This window comes from Dipodomys merriami, unplaced genomic scaffold (assembly GCF_024711535.1).
Source record: "Dipodomys merriami isolate MVZ:Mamm:240054 unplaced genomic scaffold, mDipMer1.0.p SCAF_10, whole genome shotgun sequence".
Lineage (NCBI taxonomy): Eukaryota > Metazoa > Chordata > Mammalia > Rodentia > Heteromyidae > Dipodomys > Dipodomys merriami.
In genome coordinates this window covers 30,344,198-30,364,481 of record NW_027202271.1, presented here as the reverse complement: position 1 = coordinate 30,364,481, position 20,284 = coordinate 30,344,198, and the positions used below count along the sequence as shown (strand labels likewise).

The 20,284-nt window shown below is 35.4% G+C and overlaps 1 protein-coding gene across 6 annotated transcripts in view; it reads right to left on the bottom strand.

Annotated features, from left to right (window-relative positions):
• The window catches only part of Cnot2 (CCR4-NOT transcription complex subunit 2), an 89,973-nt gene that overhangs the window by 59,867 nt on the left and 9,822 nt on the right, over positions 1 to 20,284 (bottom strand). For 3 of the 6 annotated variants that reach the window (XM_069988538.1, XM_069988588.1, XM_069988577.1), the window contains exon 2: positions 6,605 to 6,677. In XM_069988538.1, the coding sequence (XP_069844639.1) occupies positions 6,605 to 6,677 (73 nt within the window). Of the gene's footprint in view, positions 1 to 6,604; positions 6,748 to 20,284 lie in introns of all 6 variants that reach the window. The other 3 variants (XM_069988566.1, XM_069988547.1, XM_069988555.1) reach the window with 1 other exon arrangement.

Below are 20,284 nucleotides of genomic sequence, written 5' to 3'. Positions count from 1 at the left end.
GATGGAAAATAACAGATGCAAGTCTGAGGTCATTACAGTCAGTCAAGTACAAAGACAGTGAACCTTATTTTTAAACCAACTAAAAACAAAAGTACTCAAGTGTTATAATACTTTTCTAGAAAGTGTGAAGTCCTGGGTTTAAACTCCAGCACCACCAGCAAAAGAAAACAAATACCACTTCAATAGATGATTTTTAGAAGGTAAGGTAAGGAAGAATATGCTTGAATACAGCATATTCAAGGAAATGTTAGCATCAGATAGTCCTAAGGCAACCAATGAACAATTCAAGAAGATTCATGGTTGCCCATTACATCAGAAAGAAAAACCAGAAATGTCAAATAAGTATCTTCTTCTTCTTCTTTTTTTCCCTAGAAGACAGGGAATGTTTTCTATGACAGGAAAGAGAGACATTGGTACTAGTATTAGGCTTGAGCTCTGAGCCTGGGCACTTTCTCTCAGCTTTTTCACTCACAGCTAGTGCTTTACCACTTGGGCTACAGCTCCACTTATGACCATTTGCTGCCTGGCTTCAAACTATGATCCTTAAATCTCAGACTCCTGAGTAGCTAGGATTACAGACAAGAGCCATTGGCACCTGGCTAAAGTATCAAATTTTATTCTAAAAAATCAATTTGGGTTAGAGTCAGTTTCTTCTGTGACAGTATGATCATACCATGAGCCAAAGCATCACATTAAAAAGTCATTCTATAGGCTGGAAAGGTGGCTCAGTGGTAGAGCGCTTGCCTTGCATGCATGAGGCCCTGGGTTCGATTCCTCAGCACCACATAAGCAAAAAGAAAAAAGCCGGAAGTGGTGCTGTGGCTCAAGTGGTAGAGCATTAGCCTTGAGCTGAAGAGCTAAGGGACAGTGCCCAGGCCCAGAGTTCAGGCCCCAAACCGGACAACCCCCCCCCACCAAATGTCATTCTAGTTGGGCACCGGTGACTCACGCCTGTAGTCCTAGCTACTCAGAAAGCTGAGATCTGAGGATGGTGGTTCAAAGCCAGCCCAGGCAGGAAAGTCCATGAGATTCTTATCTCCAACAAACCACTAGAAAACCGGAAGTGGCGCTGTGGCTCAAGTGGTAGAGTGCTAGGCTTGAGCTGAAGATTTCAGGGACAGTGCCCAGGCCCAGAATTCAAGCCCTACAACCAACAACAACAACAAAAGGTCATTCTAAGAAGCAACCTCATTTCAACAGCTTTATTGCTCTGGGAGAATGAAACGTAACAAGTCATCACTTTTGCAGTTTTGCTATCTCTCGCTAGAAAATAGTAAATCACGGCTATTTGTTTTCAAGAGTTCCAAGAGAAAACTATCAACTAATTCACTGGATTCTAAGCATTTGCTATTAAATTTATTTCTTCACTAGCTCCTTCTCTTTCCTAATACCAAATAGCAACAATAACTAAAATCTCTTTTCTCTGGGCACCAGATCAGGACAAATGTTCAATTGCTAAATATCTCTTTAGAAAAAGTTCCTATGTACCTAACATCATCTTATCTGGCCTTTTCTGCTTCACTCATACATATACTAGACACTGCAAATAAGGGAAATCATGGGACCTATGCTTCTTTGCGCTTGGCTTACTTCACTTAATATAATTTTTTCCAAGTCTTTCCATTTCCTAACAAATGGGGCAATGTCATTCTTTCTGATGGAGGCATAGAATTCCATTGTGTATATATACCACATTTTCTTGATCCATTCATCTACTGAGGGGCATCTGGGTTGGTTCCATATCTTAGCTATGGTAAATAATGCTGCAATAAACATAGTTGTGCTGGTAGCTTTAGTGTGGTCTTGTTTGTAAACATTTGGGTAAATGCCCAAAAGTGGGACTGCTGGGTGATAGGGGAGCTCTATGTGGAGTCTTTTGAGGAACCTCCATACTGCTTTCCAAAGTGGTTGAACAAGTTTACACTCCCACCAACAATGAAGTAAGGTTCCCTTTTGTCCACATCCCCTCCAGCATCTGTTGTTATTAAAGTTCTTGAACCCTAAGATGTGTATTTTAAATGTTTTTTTTCTTTCATGCATTTGTTTCTAACGCAATTATAAGATTATTTCTTTGTTGCTTTGTATGTCCCTCCCCCCAAGTATAACCCATGCTTTCTTTCACTGTATTTGATGTCCTATAATTTGTGGAGGGGAAGGGGAAAAACAAGTCGTTTAAATAAGGATACAGGTGGACCTGTTGCAACAATGAGAAGTACAAGTTGTCATGTCAAAAACGAACTTTACAACTTGAGGGGCGGGGAGGATTGGGTGGGGAAGGGATGTGAAGGGTAAACAAAGGAGGAGGCTACAATGCTTGATAAGAAATGTACTCACTATCTTGCCCATGTAATTGTAACCCCTCTGTACAGTATTTTCACAATAAGAAAAAAAATAATAAAAAGTTCCTATTTACTTTCTTTTACTACAAGTTCTTTATATTCACTATGTGTCTTTAACATACTACTTGACGTAGACTCTAAGGTACTTTGAAGCTTGTGCATTTTGAGTGTAGCAGAGAGAATCAACAGGAAGTCACTAGTATGGCATAATTACAACTCTAAAATATTATCAACTGAAAGGTATATTTGGGTTGTAAACAATGAATTTTAATAAATGTTATAAAAATGAAAATTGAGACTCACTGCTTATTTCCACTGACATTTTAATTAAATTTTAAAGAAAAACATTAATTTGTAAATAGTTCTATACTCCTACATATTAAACAGAAATGTAGCTACCAATGCATTTCTATATGCTAAATAATTAGGAAACATGTTTTTAATGCTTTATGCTATGCAGGTGTTTAAGCAATAGAATATCTAGGAAATTATTTAGGATTGTGGGCTAGAAATTCATTACCTTTGTCCTAGTCAAAATAATAGAATAAGGCATTTTTCAAAACAAATAAATGTTTGTGTATGTGAACACACATACATAATAAAAGTAACAAAATAAAAATGAAACACAAAAGTCAAACTAATGACAAACTTCTGGGAAAGGTGGCAAGGAAGGAGCTATAACATGAGGTACTTCCGTAAGCATAAAAAATAAGCTGCATAATACCCATTTGTTAAAATCAAACGTAACAAATCGCACCTGCAGTTAAACAGAGGAAGGTATGAAAAGATACACACAAAACTGTTGAGTAAGCTGTGAAGGTAAACTTTCACATATTTTACATTCTTCTTAAACATTCTTAAACAGCATCTGTTACTTTTATCATTTAAAGAATAGTAATAAAAAGTTCCATTCAGAGTAAAAACTGTGAAAATATTATTAATAAGTTACCTGGCATATTTCCCCATTTCATCCCATCAGTTTGATGATTCATTATTGAAATTATATACATTGAACTTACACTAGGTAATATGCTAGCTACTAGATGAACCAAGACAAACAGATATGGCTCTAGTGTCTAGAAGCTTATTACACACAGCAGCAAAATTTTGCAACTTTCTGCAATGATAGAAGCTTTCTAATCTATAACCTCCACTATTAACAGCATATAGCTATTAAACACTTGAAATATAGATTATGTGATTGACAAATCAAATTGTAGTATTAATTAACCTGAGTTGAAACAGCCACATTTGGTTAGTACCTATAGTATTAAATAATACAAATCCACAGGAAGACAAAGACAAAATAATGACTGCAAGTTATTATGTTAAAATTAAACTAGAAATACACAGAAAGGCTGTCAAAGCAAGAAAAAGGAACACTGAACCCATAGCAGAATGGCTTCTGGAGAAACTGAAACTCTTGAATCAAAAGAGAATCAATGTACTTAAAGGCTTGAAAGTGTAAAAGGTGCATGCCAGGGATCTTTAAGGAGTTTTTCATTTCTAAATTAAAAAAAAAAACAAAAACAACTATTCAAAGAAGTAACACAAAAGGCACTGGGGAAAACATTTTTAATAATTTTTTTAAAGCATATGGAGGACCAGAATGCAAACAGATTATGCAAATGTCTTATAGTTATGATTAACAAAGGGATAGCTACTGATAAGTTAAATTGGTAATTATGATAATTTAGATTTGTGCAAGCTCCTAGCCTGGATAAACTAATATATGTAAGAACATCTGGTAAAAAACTTGACATTAACATTTCCTGGGTAAAGTTTGATAATCTATGTAAAAAGAACAAACTATGAAACATTTAAATATACTGTCTCATTTGAACTAAGACACTAACCTATCTATTGAAATAAACTGCATCTACTATATTCAAATTCCAAATATCCAATTTAATTTATAGTGAAAAACTAAAGAAGTACTGCAATAAAAATGAGTACTTCATACCCACTGTGAAAGAATGTACCTTCCTAGGTTAAATTCTTGCAGTTCAAATCAGGTCTATAAGCAAAGACAACAGGAGAAATAGTTTTCTTGTTAAACTTGCATATTAGCATGTTATCAGTATGCTTAAATAAACATAAGAATCTAGAGTGCTCTAAAAGCAAAAAGCTGTCAAGGACAAATGAAAAGTTATAAACTTAAATACCAAGAATTTCTACTTTAACTATGAAAAAATAACAAAATTCCTCCAAAGTCAAAAATTTTAAACAAACTTTCTTAATATATACAAACTCTAACAGATGTTAGCACAAATATCAATTTCAGCTTGCTAATTTAATATTCATTTGAATATCTACATGCTTATCATGCTAGATAAAAAATTATATCTCTTTGTCTTTTTCAGAAAGGCTTAAAAGATAAAATTATTTTACAGCCCAGATGTAAACTATTTCAAGGATTTAAACTATTAAATTATTCAATGTACACTTAAACTATTTCAATATGCATTAAGTATCACTATGAAACAATGAAAGATAAAAGAAAATGTTTTTACATAGCAAAACCCTAACCAAAACAGCATTTTCTAGGAAAGTTCAAAACTTGTAATATTAGGAAACGAATACAAGAGTACTTTTAGAGAAGCATAAGAAAAATAAGCAAATCTCTTCATATGTAAAACATAATCCTGCTTTATTCCTTAAGTGTCAGTTTTGGAATACTACATGAATATGGGTACAAGAGTCAAATTTACTATACTGCATCATATAAAACTTCTGTACTCACACTTTAACATCCAGATTATGAGTGCTGAAATGCCACATAACCTAGAATCATAATATTCTTAGAATAAAGTAGTAAAACCTACCAAAAGCTCAAGAAGTAAGACTAATCAAAATCTTATGAGGAGCTACAGCAAGTACAAATAATGAGCAAAGTCTATGTTGGTCAAGTCTACAAGAACAGCAACAACAAAAAGGTTACAGTACAGTTCCCACTTTCTCTGGCTGATTAAAATTGTAAAGATCTGGCAAGAAACTTCATACCTTGAATTAAATTTTAAATTCTACAAAGGTTAAATACATATGCATTTTAAAATTAGAGACAGTTTCCAAACCAGAACCCAGATCTTTTAATAGAAGACTCTGCTATTACAAACCATACAATCTCATTTACAATTTTCCACTGTTCACTTTTTCAAAAGGGACGGAGGGAGGGAGGGAAGAAGGGAGGGAGGGAGGGAGGGAGGGAGGGAGGGAGGGAAGGGAGGGAGGGAGGGAGGAAGGAAGAAAGGAAGGAAGGAAGGAAAGAAGGAAGGAAGGAAGGAAGGAAGGAAGGAAGGAAGGAAGGAAGGAAGGAAGGAAGGAAGGAAGGAAGGAAGGAAATAGTAAGTAGACAAAACTGAGTAGCTAACCAAAGCTGTTGCTATCAGACTCGGTATGCCTTCAAGGCCCAGAAGGAATGAAACTGTTGAGGTAAAGGAAGATACATATTTGTGAAAGATGTCTGAAAACTGTTCAGCATTTTAGATTACTAGATAATACTGTAGCATTACAAATGAATAAAGCAGATTTTCTTTTTAAAAAATTAAATTAAAATGTTGTTAAAAATTAGTTTATAGTACTATCTCTAAAATTCACTTTTTTTTGGGGGGGGTCCCGTTGTGGGGCCTCAACTCTGGGCCTGGGCACTGTCCCTCAGCTCTTCAGCTCAAGGCTAGCACTCTTCCACTTGAGCCACAGTGCCACTTCCGGCTTTTTTCATTTTGCTTATGTGGTGCTGAGGAATCGAACCCAGGGCCTCAGGCATGCAAGGCAAGCACACTACCACTGAGCCACCGTCCCAGCCCTAAAATTCACTTATTTTTAAAAACTCAAAATTTGATTGGTACGTTTGAAGTACCCCTATACAAACACCTACATATAAGAGATGGATATTATTAGCCAACTTATTAAACAAGAAAACAAGCATTGTAAGGACAGTAAACAAATGACAAATTCACAAAATTTGGGTCTTAAATAACTTGAGTCTCATTCTATTTCTACTGTAATCTAATTTTGTCTACATTTCTGAGATACTCATGAAAAATACAATGCTTCTACTGAAAAATACATATGATGAACATGCTTTATTCTGAAAAATGTTACCAACTATATCAACAGTAAATCCTAACATTTCTTTATGACTGTAACTTAAATTTTTCAAATTCACATATATCCAGTAGAGTATTTCCAACTAAGATGACACATTAAACAGTTCAATGTAGCTATAACCAATATAGAAGATGGGAGAAAAAAGAAAATCTTACCTGGTAGTTTCTTTTCTCAGATAATGTATGTCCATCAGTCCTCACCATAGAGTCGTGTCCTTTCCTCACAGTACTGGAGGCAATCAAATAGAACTGTCACTCAAGGGTCGTGTCACAGGAAGGACCGCCCACCAGTTCTCCCTCTAGAGTGGAATTATCCAAAAGCCATCAAAATTACTAAAAATATATGAACAGCAACAAAATACATCCAATATTATATACACACAAAAAATCCTAATTATCTTATACTTTTATCTAGGGAGCACTAGACTGGCAGATATATTTCGAGATAACTCTTCCCTCTTTACTCCTTTTTTCTCCAATTACAACTATACAACACCACACACAAAGAGGAAATTTAAAGTGAGAAAATCAAAGTATATAAAATAGCTCACCCCTTGACTACCACCATTTTTTTCTCTTCAATATTGCCTTGTTAGTCTCAGCAATATTAAATTAATTTAGATTCTGTCATTTAACTGAATTCTTATTTGATAATAGGATTGATAACAGGAATGTAAGTTACATTAGGGGTGGGGGAGGTTTGATGCTGGTCCTGGGGCTTGAACTCAAGGTCTGGGGCTCCGACTCTGATATTTTTGGCTCAATACCAGCAGTCTACCACTTGAGCCACAATTCCACTTTCCACTTTTTGGTAATTAACTGGAAATGGACTTTGCTGCCCCAAAGGACTTCAACCCATTTTCCTCAGATCTCAGCCTCCTGGGTAGATAGGATTAAAGGCATAAGCCACCAGCACACAGCTAGGAATGTTAAGTTACTTTTATAGCTACTGATTAAAGGCATGTGTAAAGCTTATTTCTATGCCATAAAATGAGAGCATCCTATTTTAAGGTGATTTATAAATATAAACCCAATTCAGTATTACAGTTTACTCCAATGAACAACAAAAATGCCAACTTCCACTGATGTGTTTATCTTTGGGTCTCCAACATAATATAATTGTGTGTGTGAGAGAGGCACTCACTTCTTAACCTGGATAAAGATAAATAAATCCAAAAAGATGTATCCATACCTACAATATATTGTTGCTAACCACTAAAGTTTATATTTACATTTAGAGCAGTAATTTAAATCCTAAGAAAAATACTTTAGATAGTCAATGAATAATTACAATCATAAAGAGAGCATACCAATATTATTAAAATAAAAAATATCTATATGGGTTACCTCTAAAAGCAAAATGGAGAGAAATTTTTTTGGGGGGTAGGGGATCCGGTCATGGAGCCTGAACTCTGGGCCTGGGCGCTGTCCCTCAGCTCTTCAGCTCAAGGCTAGCGCTCTACCACTTGAGCCACAGCACCACTTCTGGCTTTTTTCTTATGTGGTGCTGAGGAATCGAACCTAGGGCCCCGTGCATGCAAGGCAAGCGCTCTACCACTGAGCCACCTTCCCAGCCCATGGAGAGAAATTTTTTAAATAAGCAAGGGGAAAATAATATTGTTTTTAATAGAATTCATGTGACAAAATCCTATCTTCTTTCTCCTGTTTTATATGTACTAGCACAAAGTTCGTGGGCACTAGGTTTTTACTCAATTTTTACCATCTTACATTGTGTAAATTTGAATTAAAATTGCTAGATGTCTGACTCTACAACAAACCTGTAATTGCTCAGTACCAATTTATATATATATGATTTATATATACAAGTTTATATGTAGATTTGAAATTAAGTATGTCTCGAAAATAATAAAGATTTTTTAGCTATTTGTATTTACTTACTACCATCTACCATTAGGCAAGGAATTAGGAAAATTATCATTTCTTTGACCATTAATTCATTTATATTACTGAACCTAGAAAAGGTTTTGCACAAGACAGACAAGCACTCTACCACTGAGTTACATATCCTCAGCTTGGAATTAGGGTACTCAGAAGGAAGCAGATCCAGATGTTGTACAATCATTAATTATAATTATACAATCTAATTATATAAGAAACAATAAGAATGAAAATATATATACTAAATAATATGGGAATAATACAATTATGTAATCAATCAATTTAATCTTCACTTTGGAGAACTGCAGATTTTAGTATAGAGGAAAAACTTGTTTACTTTTGTTCCCTCCTCTAGGAATAATTTCAAATACCCTATGACCTAGGTTTCAATCCATAACCAACATCAATTCCAACCAATACTGTAATTGATCTTTTCTAGAAAACAATGGAGAAATGAACTGAGGGAACATAGAAAAAAGTCACCACTATCCTCACTATAATGTAGTAAAAATGGTTTACCAATATATTGTTGATAATCTCCATAGTGGAAATAAGAAGATATATGTGTGTTCAAAGAAACAAGAAAATAAGAGAACATGAATACTACTGTTTATACAGTTTTTTCAAAGAGCACTATAAATGTTCAAGAGTCAGAAAAGACAAGTACATATTTGTAAACTACAATGAAACTGTGTGTGCTCTGGTCCTAGGGCTTGAACAGAGAGAGCCTGTGTACTGTCCCTGAGCTTTTTTGCTCAAGTCTATCACATAAGCCTCAGCTCCACTTGTCTTTTTGGTGGTTAGTTGGAGATAAAGAATCTCTTGGACTTTCTTGCCCATAGTGACTTTGAATAATCCTTAAATCTCAGCCTTTTAAGTAGCTAGGATTATAGAAGTAAGCTACTGATGCAAAGCTAGGAGAAATAACTTTTATCCATTTTAAATAACAAGAAACTAGAGCTCCCTGTTCACTGCATGTAGTTTTAAGGCTGGTAGGAAGAGGTATGTGGAATCTATATAGGAGCCTATTGTTCTCATGGAGTTAAATCAACCATCTAAAGAAGTTCCAAGTTAGGGGAGACAGCAAGGCACCAGAACAGAAACTGCAGTTAAAGAACTCTAGAGATTCTGGAGAAATTCTCTGAAGACATTAATAGTCTAGAGAAAATGCCTTTCAAAAGAAATAGTCAAAACATGTTGACATCATCCAGAGACAAAGACCTCATAACACAGGGTATGGTTCAGAAGGTAATCAGTTGCTTAAGCAATCAAATCAAATAAACTTTAAAGATTTCCTGGATCAGCACTATAAGCTTCAAACAAGCTCCAAACTAATGCAAGTAACATATGAAATTTTGCCATGTAAAAGGATTCAGATTGCAAAGATCCTTAATTAACTCACTCATATAATATCCTAGAGAAGGCAGAACTATAAGGATTAAAATACTGTAAAACAAAGTGGTTACAAAAAATTTTGCAGTATGAGTACCTCAAATTTTTTTTGAAATATTCCATGTCAATGTAATTAACTCAGAAAAGTGAACAATTACAGCTTTTACCATGCTTTCTTTTTTTCTCCCCCTTAACTGCTCAATAGTATTCAAAATAATATCCAAGTATTTTGGAGGCTGGAAATAGTATCTAAAATACCTAAAATTTAGTAATCATTATAAGTCTTTAAGTTAAAGTGTAAATTTGTTTAGGTTAAAATCAATGAACCAACTGGAGAGGTTTCACTTGATACAAAGGATATATTGAGGTTGGCTATTAATTGGAACAAGATATGACTGATTTTATAGAAGCGCCTGTGATGCATTATCATTAAATAGGGTTTTAAAATTGTACAAGTATGTTAATAATCAAACTTTTCTTCTTAATAGGCCCAGCAAAGATGCAATCTCAAGAATATTTCCTTGTTGTTAGGAACTAAATTTTAATTTGGCTGCAAGAATAAATGTCTTCAAAATCATGACCTGATGACTATGGAACATATGAGAAACTAGGCTGATAAAACTCAATTTCAGTTTCATATTGGTCTGGGGAAAGTGCCACAATAACTAAAAGTATTTTTTCTGAGTATCTTAATAATGTAGGTCTTATAGTCTTATAATTAACATGCAAAAGAATAGTTGTTTATATTTACAAAGAAAAATAAAATTTAATCTGCAATATTCCCTTGAAATAATAATTCAGTTTTCTAATTTTTGAATGTCTTCTATAGTGGTAACTTTCCTAACATATATATTTTTGCAATTCTAGAAATTGAACTCAAAACCTTACAATTGCTAGGTATGTACCACTTGAGTCACACCTGCAATCCTTTTTTGTTTTTTTTCAAATAGGGTATCACTCTCTCCAACCCAACTTCAGACCATAAAGATTACAGGCCTGACTATCACACCCACTAGTTTGCTGAGATGGAGATGTGAATAACTTTGCATGGTTCCAGGAAACTAGGAACCACCATCCTCCCAAACTCTACCTTTGGAGAAGCTAGGATTACATGACTAGAAACCTAATATACTACTTCTAACATGTGTATTATTCTCTCACAAATATTCCAGTAACTCTAGACCCAGTAACAGACAGCTGCAGAGATGCAGGAACAGTACTGGCATTGAAGTACTTAAGCAAAGCTAGTGAGTATGTATAATGAAGCATTAGGCAGGCAAGAAGATTAAGGGTAGACGCAAAGTAGCGATTACAATGATAGGTAAAAAGTAAGGGTATTGCTTATCATTTGCCTGTACTAAGTATCAGCCACACAAATTTTCTCAGTGTTTTTCAAGCATATTGTTAGTTTTCCATTTAGGGCCTTAGTATTTATTGCTCCTTTATGATGATCTTATCCTAATTTTTCAATGCCAAATGCCTTATTGACATTAACATTTCTCCCAATCTGCATTCAGAAAAGCCTTAGGGAATTTCTAATTGCATGCATTTTCATTTGTTTTCTGTCTCTAATCCCTTAGAATCTAAGTCCCTTAAATAAAGGAAACTTGTCTATAATGCTTACCACTGTTATTTCAAGTGCCTCAAAGAGTGACACCCAACTGATATATTTTATTAACTGCACCACAAAAATATCAAATCCTTTAGTAACTTTCAGTTTATGAAAATATCATTTTCCTTCAAAGGACTGCAGGAGAAGCATCTTCTGATAAGAGTAAGACCAGCAATCAGCTTCATTTTAAGGCACTTAGTGGGAACCATTTAAAAACAAAAATTTTAAAAATATAAACCTCAATTCATTTCCTTTTATCCGAATGTAGGAAAAAGCTCCTTGAGTTTAATATTAAACTGGATTTTCACATGATCTTCTTTTGTAGAAATCATATCATTTTAAGATTTCCAATTTCAATTTTGTTAATTTGAAAGCCTTAGAAGTGTTTTTATACAATCTTCCTGAACTTTTACTAATGTTTTTCAGGGTTTTATCTTTGTTTTTTTACTGCTGACACAACATCTTAGACACTCATGGTTAACTCTCCAATAGCTACTTTACTATGGTATTACAATAGTTTTTCAGACCTTCAAACTTTCTCACATGATTCAAGAGTGAATGGTCCATAAGCATGGGAAATATACCACAACCATATAAGGCCTCTGAAATCATTTAGTACATGACAGATGTGTACTTCTCATGATTCTTGTAGGCTGGCCCCCAGCCACCTGCCCGCATTATTAATTTTGTATGTCAGTGAATGACATTCAAAATATCCAAATGGCCTTTGGCAGAAAAAAGGTTCTCTACCTTTGAATCAATATTTTAATTATACCACCTTTTTATAACTGATTTATTAAAGGGGGGAAAGGGAAGGAGAAATTACATCTTTAACTAACTAAAACTTAGGATTTCCTTAATTAGAAATACAAGCAAAAAGCCCATGGAGGTATTAACAACTTTCAACTATAAATTTTGTTACCAGTGGGACCCATAGATATTTTCACAATCTTCTGTTGCTCCACATCTAAATTATTATTTAAACTAAGTACTAATCTAAAAATTACTATATACTATACTGTTCTAACATTCATGTTACTGATTTTATTAAATCAACATTTTAACTATTATAGTACAAGCTTATGTGCTTAATTCTCTATGTGCAAAATATTATTTTGAGAAATTCAAAGGATCATAAAAGTTCATGAAACTAAAAGGTAAAGACTCTCATTTACAAAAATATCATGCACTAGGTTGCTGGCAGAGGATAACCTAAAAAAAATGGCCTTCTAAGAACTGGAAAAAGTTTCAGAGCCTATTTATTAGAAATATGTTGGTTTTAGAGATAAATTAAATTTAGTGTGAGTTAAGTATTTTATTCGGGACCTTCATATGCAGATCTTGGTTCAAAATCTAGAAAAAGCATGGAGGTGTAGCTTGGCACAAAAGGTCTAGCACACACAGGTCTTAAGTTTTAGTCCCAGCACCATCAAAAAAAAATATTAAGGGGAAAAAAATTTAAAAAATCTAGCTCTAGCAATCCAAAAATTCATATGGAACAATAAAAGACCCCGAAGAGCAAAAACGCTCCTCAATGGAAAGAACACTGATGGAGGAATATCAATACCAAACTTCAAACTCTACTATAAAGCCATAGTAATCAAAACAGCTTGGTATTGGCATAAGAACGACCTCAGGACCAATGGAATAGAACTGAAAACCCAGAAATGAACCTACAAACCTATAGCCATCTAATCTTCGATAAGGGAGCTAAAACAATAGAATGGAAGAAAGACAACCTCTTCAGTAAATGGTGCTGGCAAAATTGGTTAACTACATGTAGAAAACTTAAGCTAGATCCTTATATATCACCCTGCACCAGAATCAACTCCAAATGGATCAAAGACCTTGAACTCAAAGCAGACACTCTGAAAACATTACAGGATGGAATAGGAGAAACCCTAGGTCTCCTTGGCTCAGGCCGAAATTTTCTGAATAGAGACCCGGAAACACAACAAATCAAAGAAAGGTTGGACAAATGGGATTGCATAAAGTTGCAGAGCTTCTGCAGGGCAAATGACATAGCTAGCAAGATCAATAGAAAGCCCACGGATTGGGAGAAGATCTTTACTAGCCATACAACAGACAAGGGTTTCATATCTAAAATATACTTGGAACTCAAAAAATTAAACCCCCCAACAACAAATCCTGAAAGAAACAACTGCCCAATAAATAAGTGGGCGAAAGACTTAAAGAGAAACTTCTCTGAAGAAGAAAGAAGGATGGCCAATAGACACATGAAGAAATGTTCAACATCCCTAGCCATAAGAGAAATGCAAATCAAAACAACATTGAGATATCACCTCACCCCAGTTAGAACGGCAAAAATCAAGAACTCTAACAACAACAGATGCTGGAGGGAGGTGGACAGAAAGGAACCTTACTTCATTGTTGGTGGGAATGTAAACTTGTTCAACCACTTTGGAAAGCAGTATGGAGGTTCCTCAAAAGACTTCACATAAAACTCCCCTATGACCCAGCAATCCCACTTTTGGGCATTTACCCAAATGTTTACAAACAAGACCACACTAAAGCTACCAGCACAACTATGTTTATTGCAGCATTATTTACCATAGCTAAGATATGGAACCAACCCTCAGTAGATGAATGGATCAAGAAAATGTGGTATATATACACAATGGAATTCTATGCCTCCATCAGAAAGAATGACATTGCCCCATTTGTTAGGAAATGGAAAAACTTGGAAAAAATTATATTAAATGAAGTAAGCCAGGCCCAAAGAAACATAGGTCCCATGGTTTCCCTCATTTGTAATATCTAGTATATGTATGATTCAAGCGGAAAAGGTCAGATAATGTGATGTCAGGAAAATGAACCCTTAGATGTGTATTTTAATGTTTTTTTCTTTCATGCATGTGTTTCCAACACATTTATAAGATTATCTCTTTGTTGCTTTGTATGTCCCTCCCCCACAGTATAACCCCTGCTTTCACTATATTTGATGTCAGTATAACTTGTGGAGGAGATGGGGAAAAACCAGTTGATTAAGGATACAGGTGGACCTGTTGCAACAATGAGAAGTACAAGTTGTCATGTCGAAAACGAGCTTTACAATGTCGGTGAGGGGGGGGAAGGGAGGGAAGGAGAAGGATTGGGATTGGGGTGGAGGGGGGAGGCTGGGAAGGGATGTGAAGGGTAAACAAAGGAGGAGGCTGCAATGCTTGGTAAGAAATGTACACATTATCCTGCCCATGTAATTGTAACTCCTCTGTACAGTATGTTCACAAATAAAATTTAAAAAAATCTAGCTCTATATAATTTTTAATGTTTTGATGTATAAGAAAATAATAAAGGCAATATAAAGATCAGTTAAAAATTACTTAAGAAAAAAACTACAAAGAAAAAAGAGCTGGTTTAAAAATGAAAATTATGGCTTAACATGTAAAAGTATTTTGAAAGTTACTTCCCCACAAAAAAACCTGAAGTGTTTTTTAAAAAGCTACTAAGAAAAAAATTAGGAGCTAGGAAGATAGCTCAGTGGTAGAATGCTTGACTTGCATGCATGAGGCCCTGGGTTCAATTCTTCAGCACCACATAAGCAGAAAAAGCCAGCAGTAGCGCTATGGCTCATGTGGTAAAGGGCTAGCCTTGAGCTAGAAGTGTCCAGGCCCAGAATTCAGCTCCCCGACCAACAAGGAAGGAGGGAGGGAGGGAGGGAGGGAGGGAGGGAGGGAGGGAAGGAAGGAAGGAAGGAAGGAAGGAAGGAAGGAAGGAAGGAAGGAAGGAAGGAAGGAAGGAAGGAGAGAGAAAGAAAGAGAGAGAAAGGAAGAAAGAGAGAGAGAAAGAGAGAAAGAAAGAGAGAAAGAAAGAGAGAGAGAGAGAAAGAGAGCTAAAGAGAGAGGGAGTGACGGAGGGAGGGAGAGAGGGAGGAAGGATTAGTAAGACCTTTGCAAACTGAATATACTGAAATATTAAGAATGACATTAAACTCTCCCACTTTTCTTAAAACATGCATTCCTTGTTTTATTTTGCCACCTAACAGATATAAATTTCACATCCCTCTTGATTCTATAGTAAGAAAGATAACCAATTAAGCACAATAGTAAATATTAAATGGTAATTAGTATTAACCAAAAGTAGTCTTGAGTAGGTAAAACTGGAGTCAGTGAACCACCTAATGAATATAGTTGCTACTGCACAACTCTGGCTGTTGTTACCAAGAGCTGTCCACTCATCCTATAATAAACAAAAATATCATCCAAAAATGATAAAATAAAGACATCTATAAATGAAAAAAACAAAGGTAAGTCATCATAAACAAATGTGTTCTAACAAAATAGTATCAAAAGGGGAACTAATGATAATAATACTAAGTAGGAAATAAAATATCATGAACTAAAGAAAATAAACACTATAAATATGTGGATATATACAGTAGACCAGAAGCTGTAATTTTTCTTTTTAAGGATCAGGAAGATAGAAATACTTTAGGCTTTGTGGGCCAGTCTCTGTTGCAACTAATCAATTCTGTGTTGTAGTGCAAAAGCAGCAACAGACATTACATAAATGTTACAGGTGAGCTGTATTCCAAGACAACTTTAGGAAAACAAACCTCTAGAAAATTCTACCAACTATTTAAAAAATAATGATATACTGTCCTCTGGAAAATACAACATAAGGGAATATTTTAAAGTCATTTCTAGGGTTGGGAAGGTGACTCAGTGGTAGAGCGCTTGCCTTGCATGCCTGAGGCCCTGGGTTCGATTCCTCAGCACCACATAAGCAAAGTGCCAGAAGTGGCACTGTGGCTCAAGTGGTAGAGCGCTAGCCTTGAGCTGAAGAGCTGAGGAACAGCGCCTAGGCTCAGAGTTCAGGCCCCACAACTGGACCCAAAAACAAACAAACAAACAAACAAAAAAAGTCATTTCTATAAGAATAGCCTTATGCTAACCTGTTAAAACAAGGTATCAATAAAAAGAAAAGAAGACTGAAACACACAAAGAAAACTATTCAAAATATACCTTCATATCACATTCAATAAAATGACAAAGGTTAATATACTATAAACAAATCAAGCATTATCTGGGGAAAATAAGGCTGATTTAATAATTTTAAATCAATGAAAAATATCATGACTTAAAAGGAATTATCTTAAAAACAACATAAAAAGCTGGAGATCAATAGCTTATATTTATAATCCAAGCTACTCAGGAGACTTAGACTTGAGGACCACAGTTTGAAACAAGCTTCAACAGACAAATCCACGAGACTCTTACCTCCAATTAATCAGCAAAAAGCCAGAATTGGGGGCATGCTCAAGTGGAAAAGCACCAACTATAAACAAGAAAGCCAAGCCACAGTGCGAGAACTTGAGTTCAAGCCATAGCTATGGCACAAAACGTAACAACAATGAAAGAAAAATTTCCACTTAGTCCTCCAGGGCTTTTTCTAAAGAAATATAGCAATGATGGAGGCCTAGAATTCCATTGTGTATGAAGAAACTATGTATTTAAGATTATACACACACACACACACACACACACACAATCAACAAGAAAGCAGGAACCTAACTACATTGCTCCTTCCTTCTACAGTACTCCTCAGGAAAGATTGGACAGAACTTGTCATATCTGACCCCTCTTCCTCCGACAACTTTACAAAACAGGCAGAGGCTCTGAAATATGAAAGGCCAAGAATACCATGGTTCCACTTGCCTCCAGCCCATTTCATCCAGACCTAGACCTACTTCTACCCTAGATCAGTGTAACAGCCAGAGATTCTGCAGCAGAGAATACTAGGAGTAGAGCACTCTGAAACTCTCCAAGAGAACTGACTTTGCTTGGAACAGAGTGCTGGGAAGCTCAAGTACTCTCAAAACATGGAAAGTAAGAGAGAAATGTTGGAGAAGGGGAGGTTAGACAGAGGAAGAGAGTAAATGCAGTCATAATATTCAGTGCACATCCTACAAAATTAAGGAAATTGAGGACAAAGATTAGAGTGGAAGGGAATGGAGAATGATAAAAGAGGTAACATCGATCAAGATCCATCATAAACTAATTTGTACACCTACTTTAAGGTATATAATTTTTTTAAAAAAAACCACAGAGTATAGTAAGTAAAACACACTAAACAAAACAAAAAGAAACTTAACTAGAAATAGAGGATAATTTCTTCAAACTAATAGGAGGTACATATGATAAAATCAGAGTTCAAATCAAGCACCAGTGGCTCAAGTCTGTAATCCTAGGTACTTGGTAGGCTGAGAGGATTGAAGTTCAAGGGCAGCTCAAGAAGAAAAGTTCATAAGATCCTTGGTCTCAAGTAGGCCAGTGGCATGTGCCCTCATCCAAACTTTGAGAAAAGCTGAGATCAAGAGAAATGTTCCAGCCCTGGGCATAAAAATCCATGAAGACTATCTCAACAAAAGAAACTGGGCTTGGTACTACCCATCAGCCATCCAGCTACAATGGGAGATCTAAACTAGGTGGATCACAATCCAGGCACACATCTGGGCAGGAAGGGATACCTATTTGTTCCTATTTAAAAAATAGGAACAAAAAAGGGCCGAAGACATGGCTCAAAGTTAGAGGGCCTATGCTCAGCTCAGGAAGCATAAGACTCTGAGTTCAAAATCCCTGTACTGCCTTCCTTCAGAAGAGTTCATATCATAATGAAGGACAAAATACTACTTTTTTCTAAGATGAGGAAGACAAAGCTGTCCATTCTTGCCTCTTTAATTCCATACTGCACTAAAGACCATTGCCAGAATGAAATAGAAAGCATTCAGACTGGAAAGTGAAACTGCCTCTAGTTTAAATAAAATTAAGAAGGCAATTCCATTGCCAAATCATGGAAGAGTCTAACTAGTTAACAGAAAGCTTAACAAAGACGTAAGATTCATATTCTGGAACACATAACATTGTTGAAGGAAATTCAAGAGTTATCTAAAGGTATCCCATGTTCACAGAAGACTTAAGATAGCAATATACTCCAAACTGTTTTACTGATTCAACACAATCTACCTGGCTCCTCTGCAAAAACTGACAAGTTAATTCTACCTGTAAAACAGAAAGATTTAAATTAACTTTCTATAGTAACTATAAAGAATATATAGAGATAATTTTAATCAGAGTAAAAGTCAAAGTCCTTATGATGGCTTAGAGTCTTACTTCATTTTTCTGAATCTTTCTACCATTCTCTTCCTTTCCTGTGGCACATCTGTCACTCAAAGTTCACTTGCAATTTTCACTCAAAAGACAGTAAGTCTCCTTTTGCAGAGTATATACTCTTTGTTGCTGTCCCTTCCTGGAACTCTTTTGTACAGGGCTCATTACCAACCCCCTTCTTGGTAAGCACTTCACTGACCAGATTATTTAAATCTGTTCCCCATATATATGCAATGCTCCTTTGGTTTCTTTTCCTATATATTCTCACCACTGTCACACTATATAGGTTTGGTTTTGTTTTCATTTTGTATAATGTTATATTGTGTTAGAACAGTGTCTGGAATATAGAAGCTAAAGAAATATTTGCTAAATTAACAAATAAGTCAGTAACATAAAGTATCTATAAGAAACTAAAGGTTATTGCTTGTCTTGCCTACAAATCACCCATTTCAAATGTATCCACAAATACTAGAGTGATTTTGAAACTCTCCAAACAGCCTAAGCTTCATGAAAATAAAACCTAATTTTAGCATTTAATATCTTCCCTACATATTAGGTTGATAGCTGATACAGTCTACTTGATCAATTTTGGGGCAGTATTTCTGTGCACTAACATCACTTTATGTTTGTGTCACCTTAAACATTATTTATCTTGGGCTGGGAAGGTGGCTCAGTGGTAGAGCGCTTGCCTTGCATGCATAAGGCCCTGGGTTCGATTCCTCAGCACCACATAAGCAAAAAGAAAAAAGCCAGAAGTGGCACTGTGGCTCAAGTGGTAGAGCGCTAGCCTTGAGCTGAAGAGCTGAGGGACAGCGCCCAGGCCCAGAGTTCAGGCCCCACGACCGGACCCCCCCAAAAAAAAACATTTATCTTTTCCACAGGATGCATGAAATAATGCTTGCCTGGGGACCAGAGACCTATTATTACTTTTACCCTATAGTTAGTCTTACTTTTTGGGGGGGCCAGAGCAATGTTGGACTTTGAACTCAGGCCTTATACTTGCTAGGCTGGCACCCTATAACTTGAGCAATATTCCTAGCCCTGTCTTTAGTCTAAGAATTAATTTAGAAAAATGCTTTCAACATTTATTACAACTGCATAGATTCACTATTCAGGAAATTTAAAAAATAAAATTTTAAAATATTACCATTTTACATCTTTGAACAATTTTCATACTATAAACACTATCACTGACAATATAAAAGTAGACAAAAATTGTCTTTATCCTGCTCAACATTTTAACAAAAATATTATTTGTCCAAAGCTGGCATCTAAAATTAAAACTAAAAGCCTTATTAATGTATCTTGGGATGTAGACTATTATGAACAAGTTCTCTAGTTCATAATAATTTCCATAATTAAAGTCTTTGAAGCTTTTCTAAAATGTGTTAAAAATCATTTTTTAAGAAAAATCGACATGTTAAATATGTGATGCTTAAGAATATGGCTATGCCTACATTAGAACAACTAAAATTATAAAGGAGTATAATGACCAGAATCTGTATGTTTTCCTAAGTTTACTTCATAAATTGTGTAAGTATGTTTTACAAATAAGTTTTAGATGATTTTCTATCAATTTATTTTTTGGTGGGACTAGAGTCTGAACTCAGGGCTTGAGCTCTGCCACTTGAGCCATATCTCTGGCACTTTTTGATATAAATTATTTTTATTTTAGACAGAATCTAAAGTGAGAGAGACTATCACTAACTTACTGCCTGACTAGTCTCAAACCATAACTCTTTAAAGTCGCCAGGATTCTCAGTATAAGCCCCCACACTTATCCTTGTGTAGTTTTAAATTATGTAC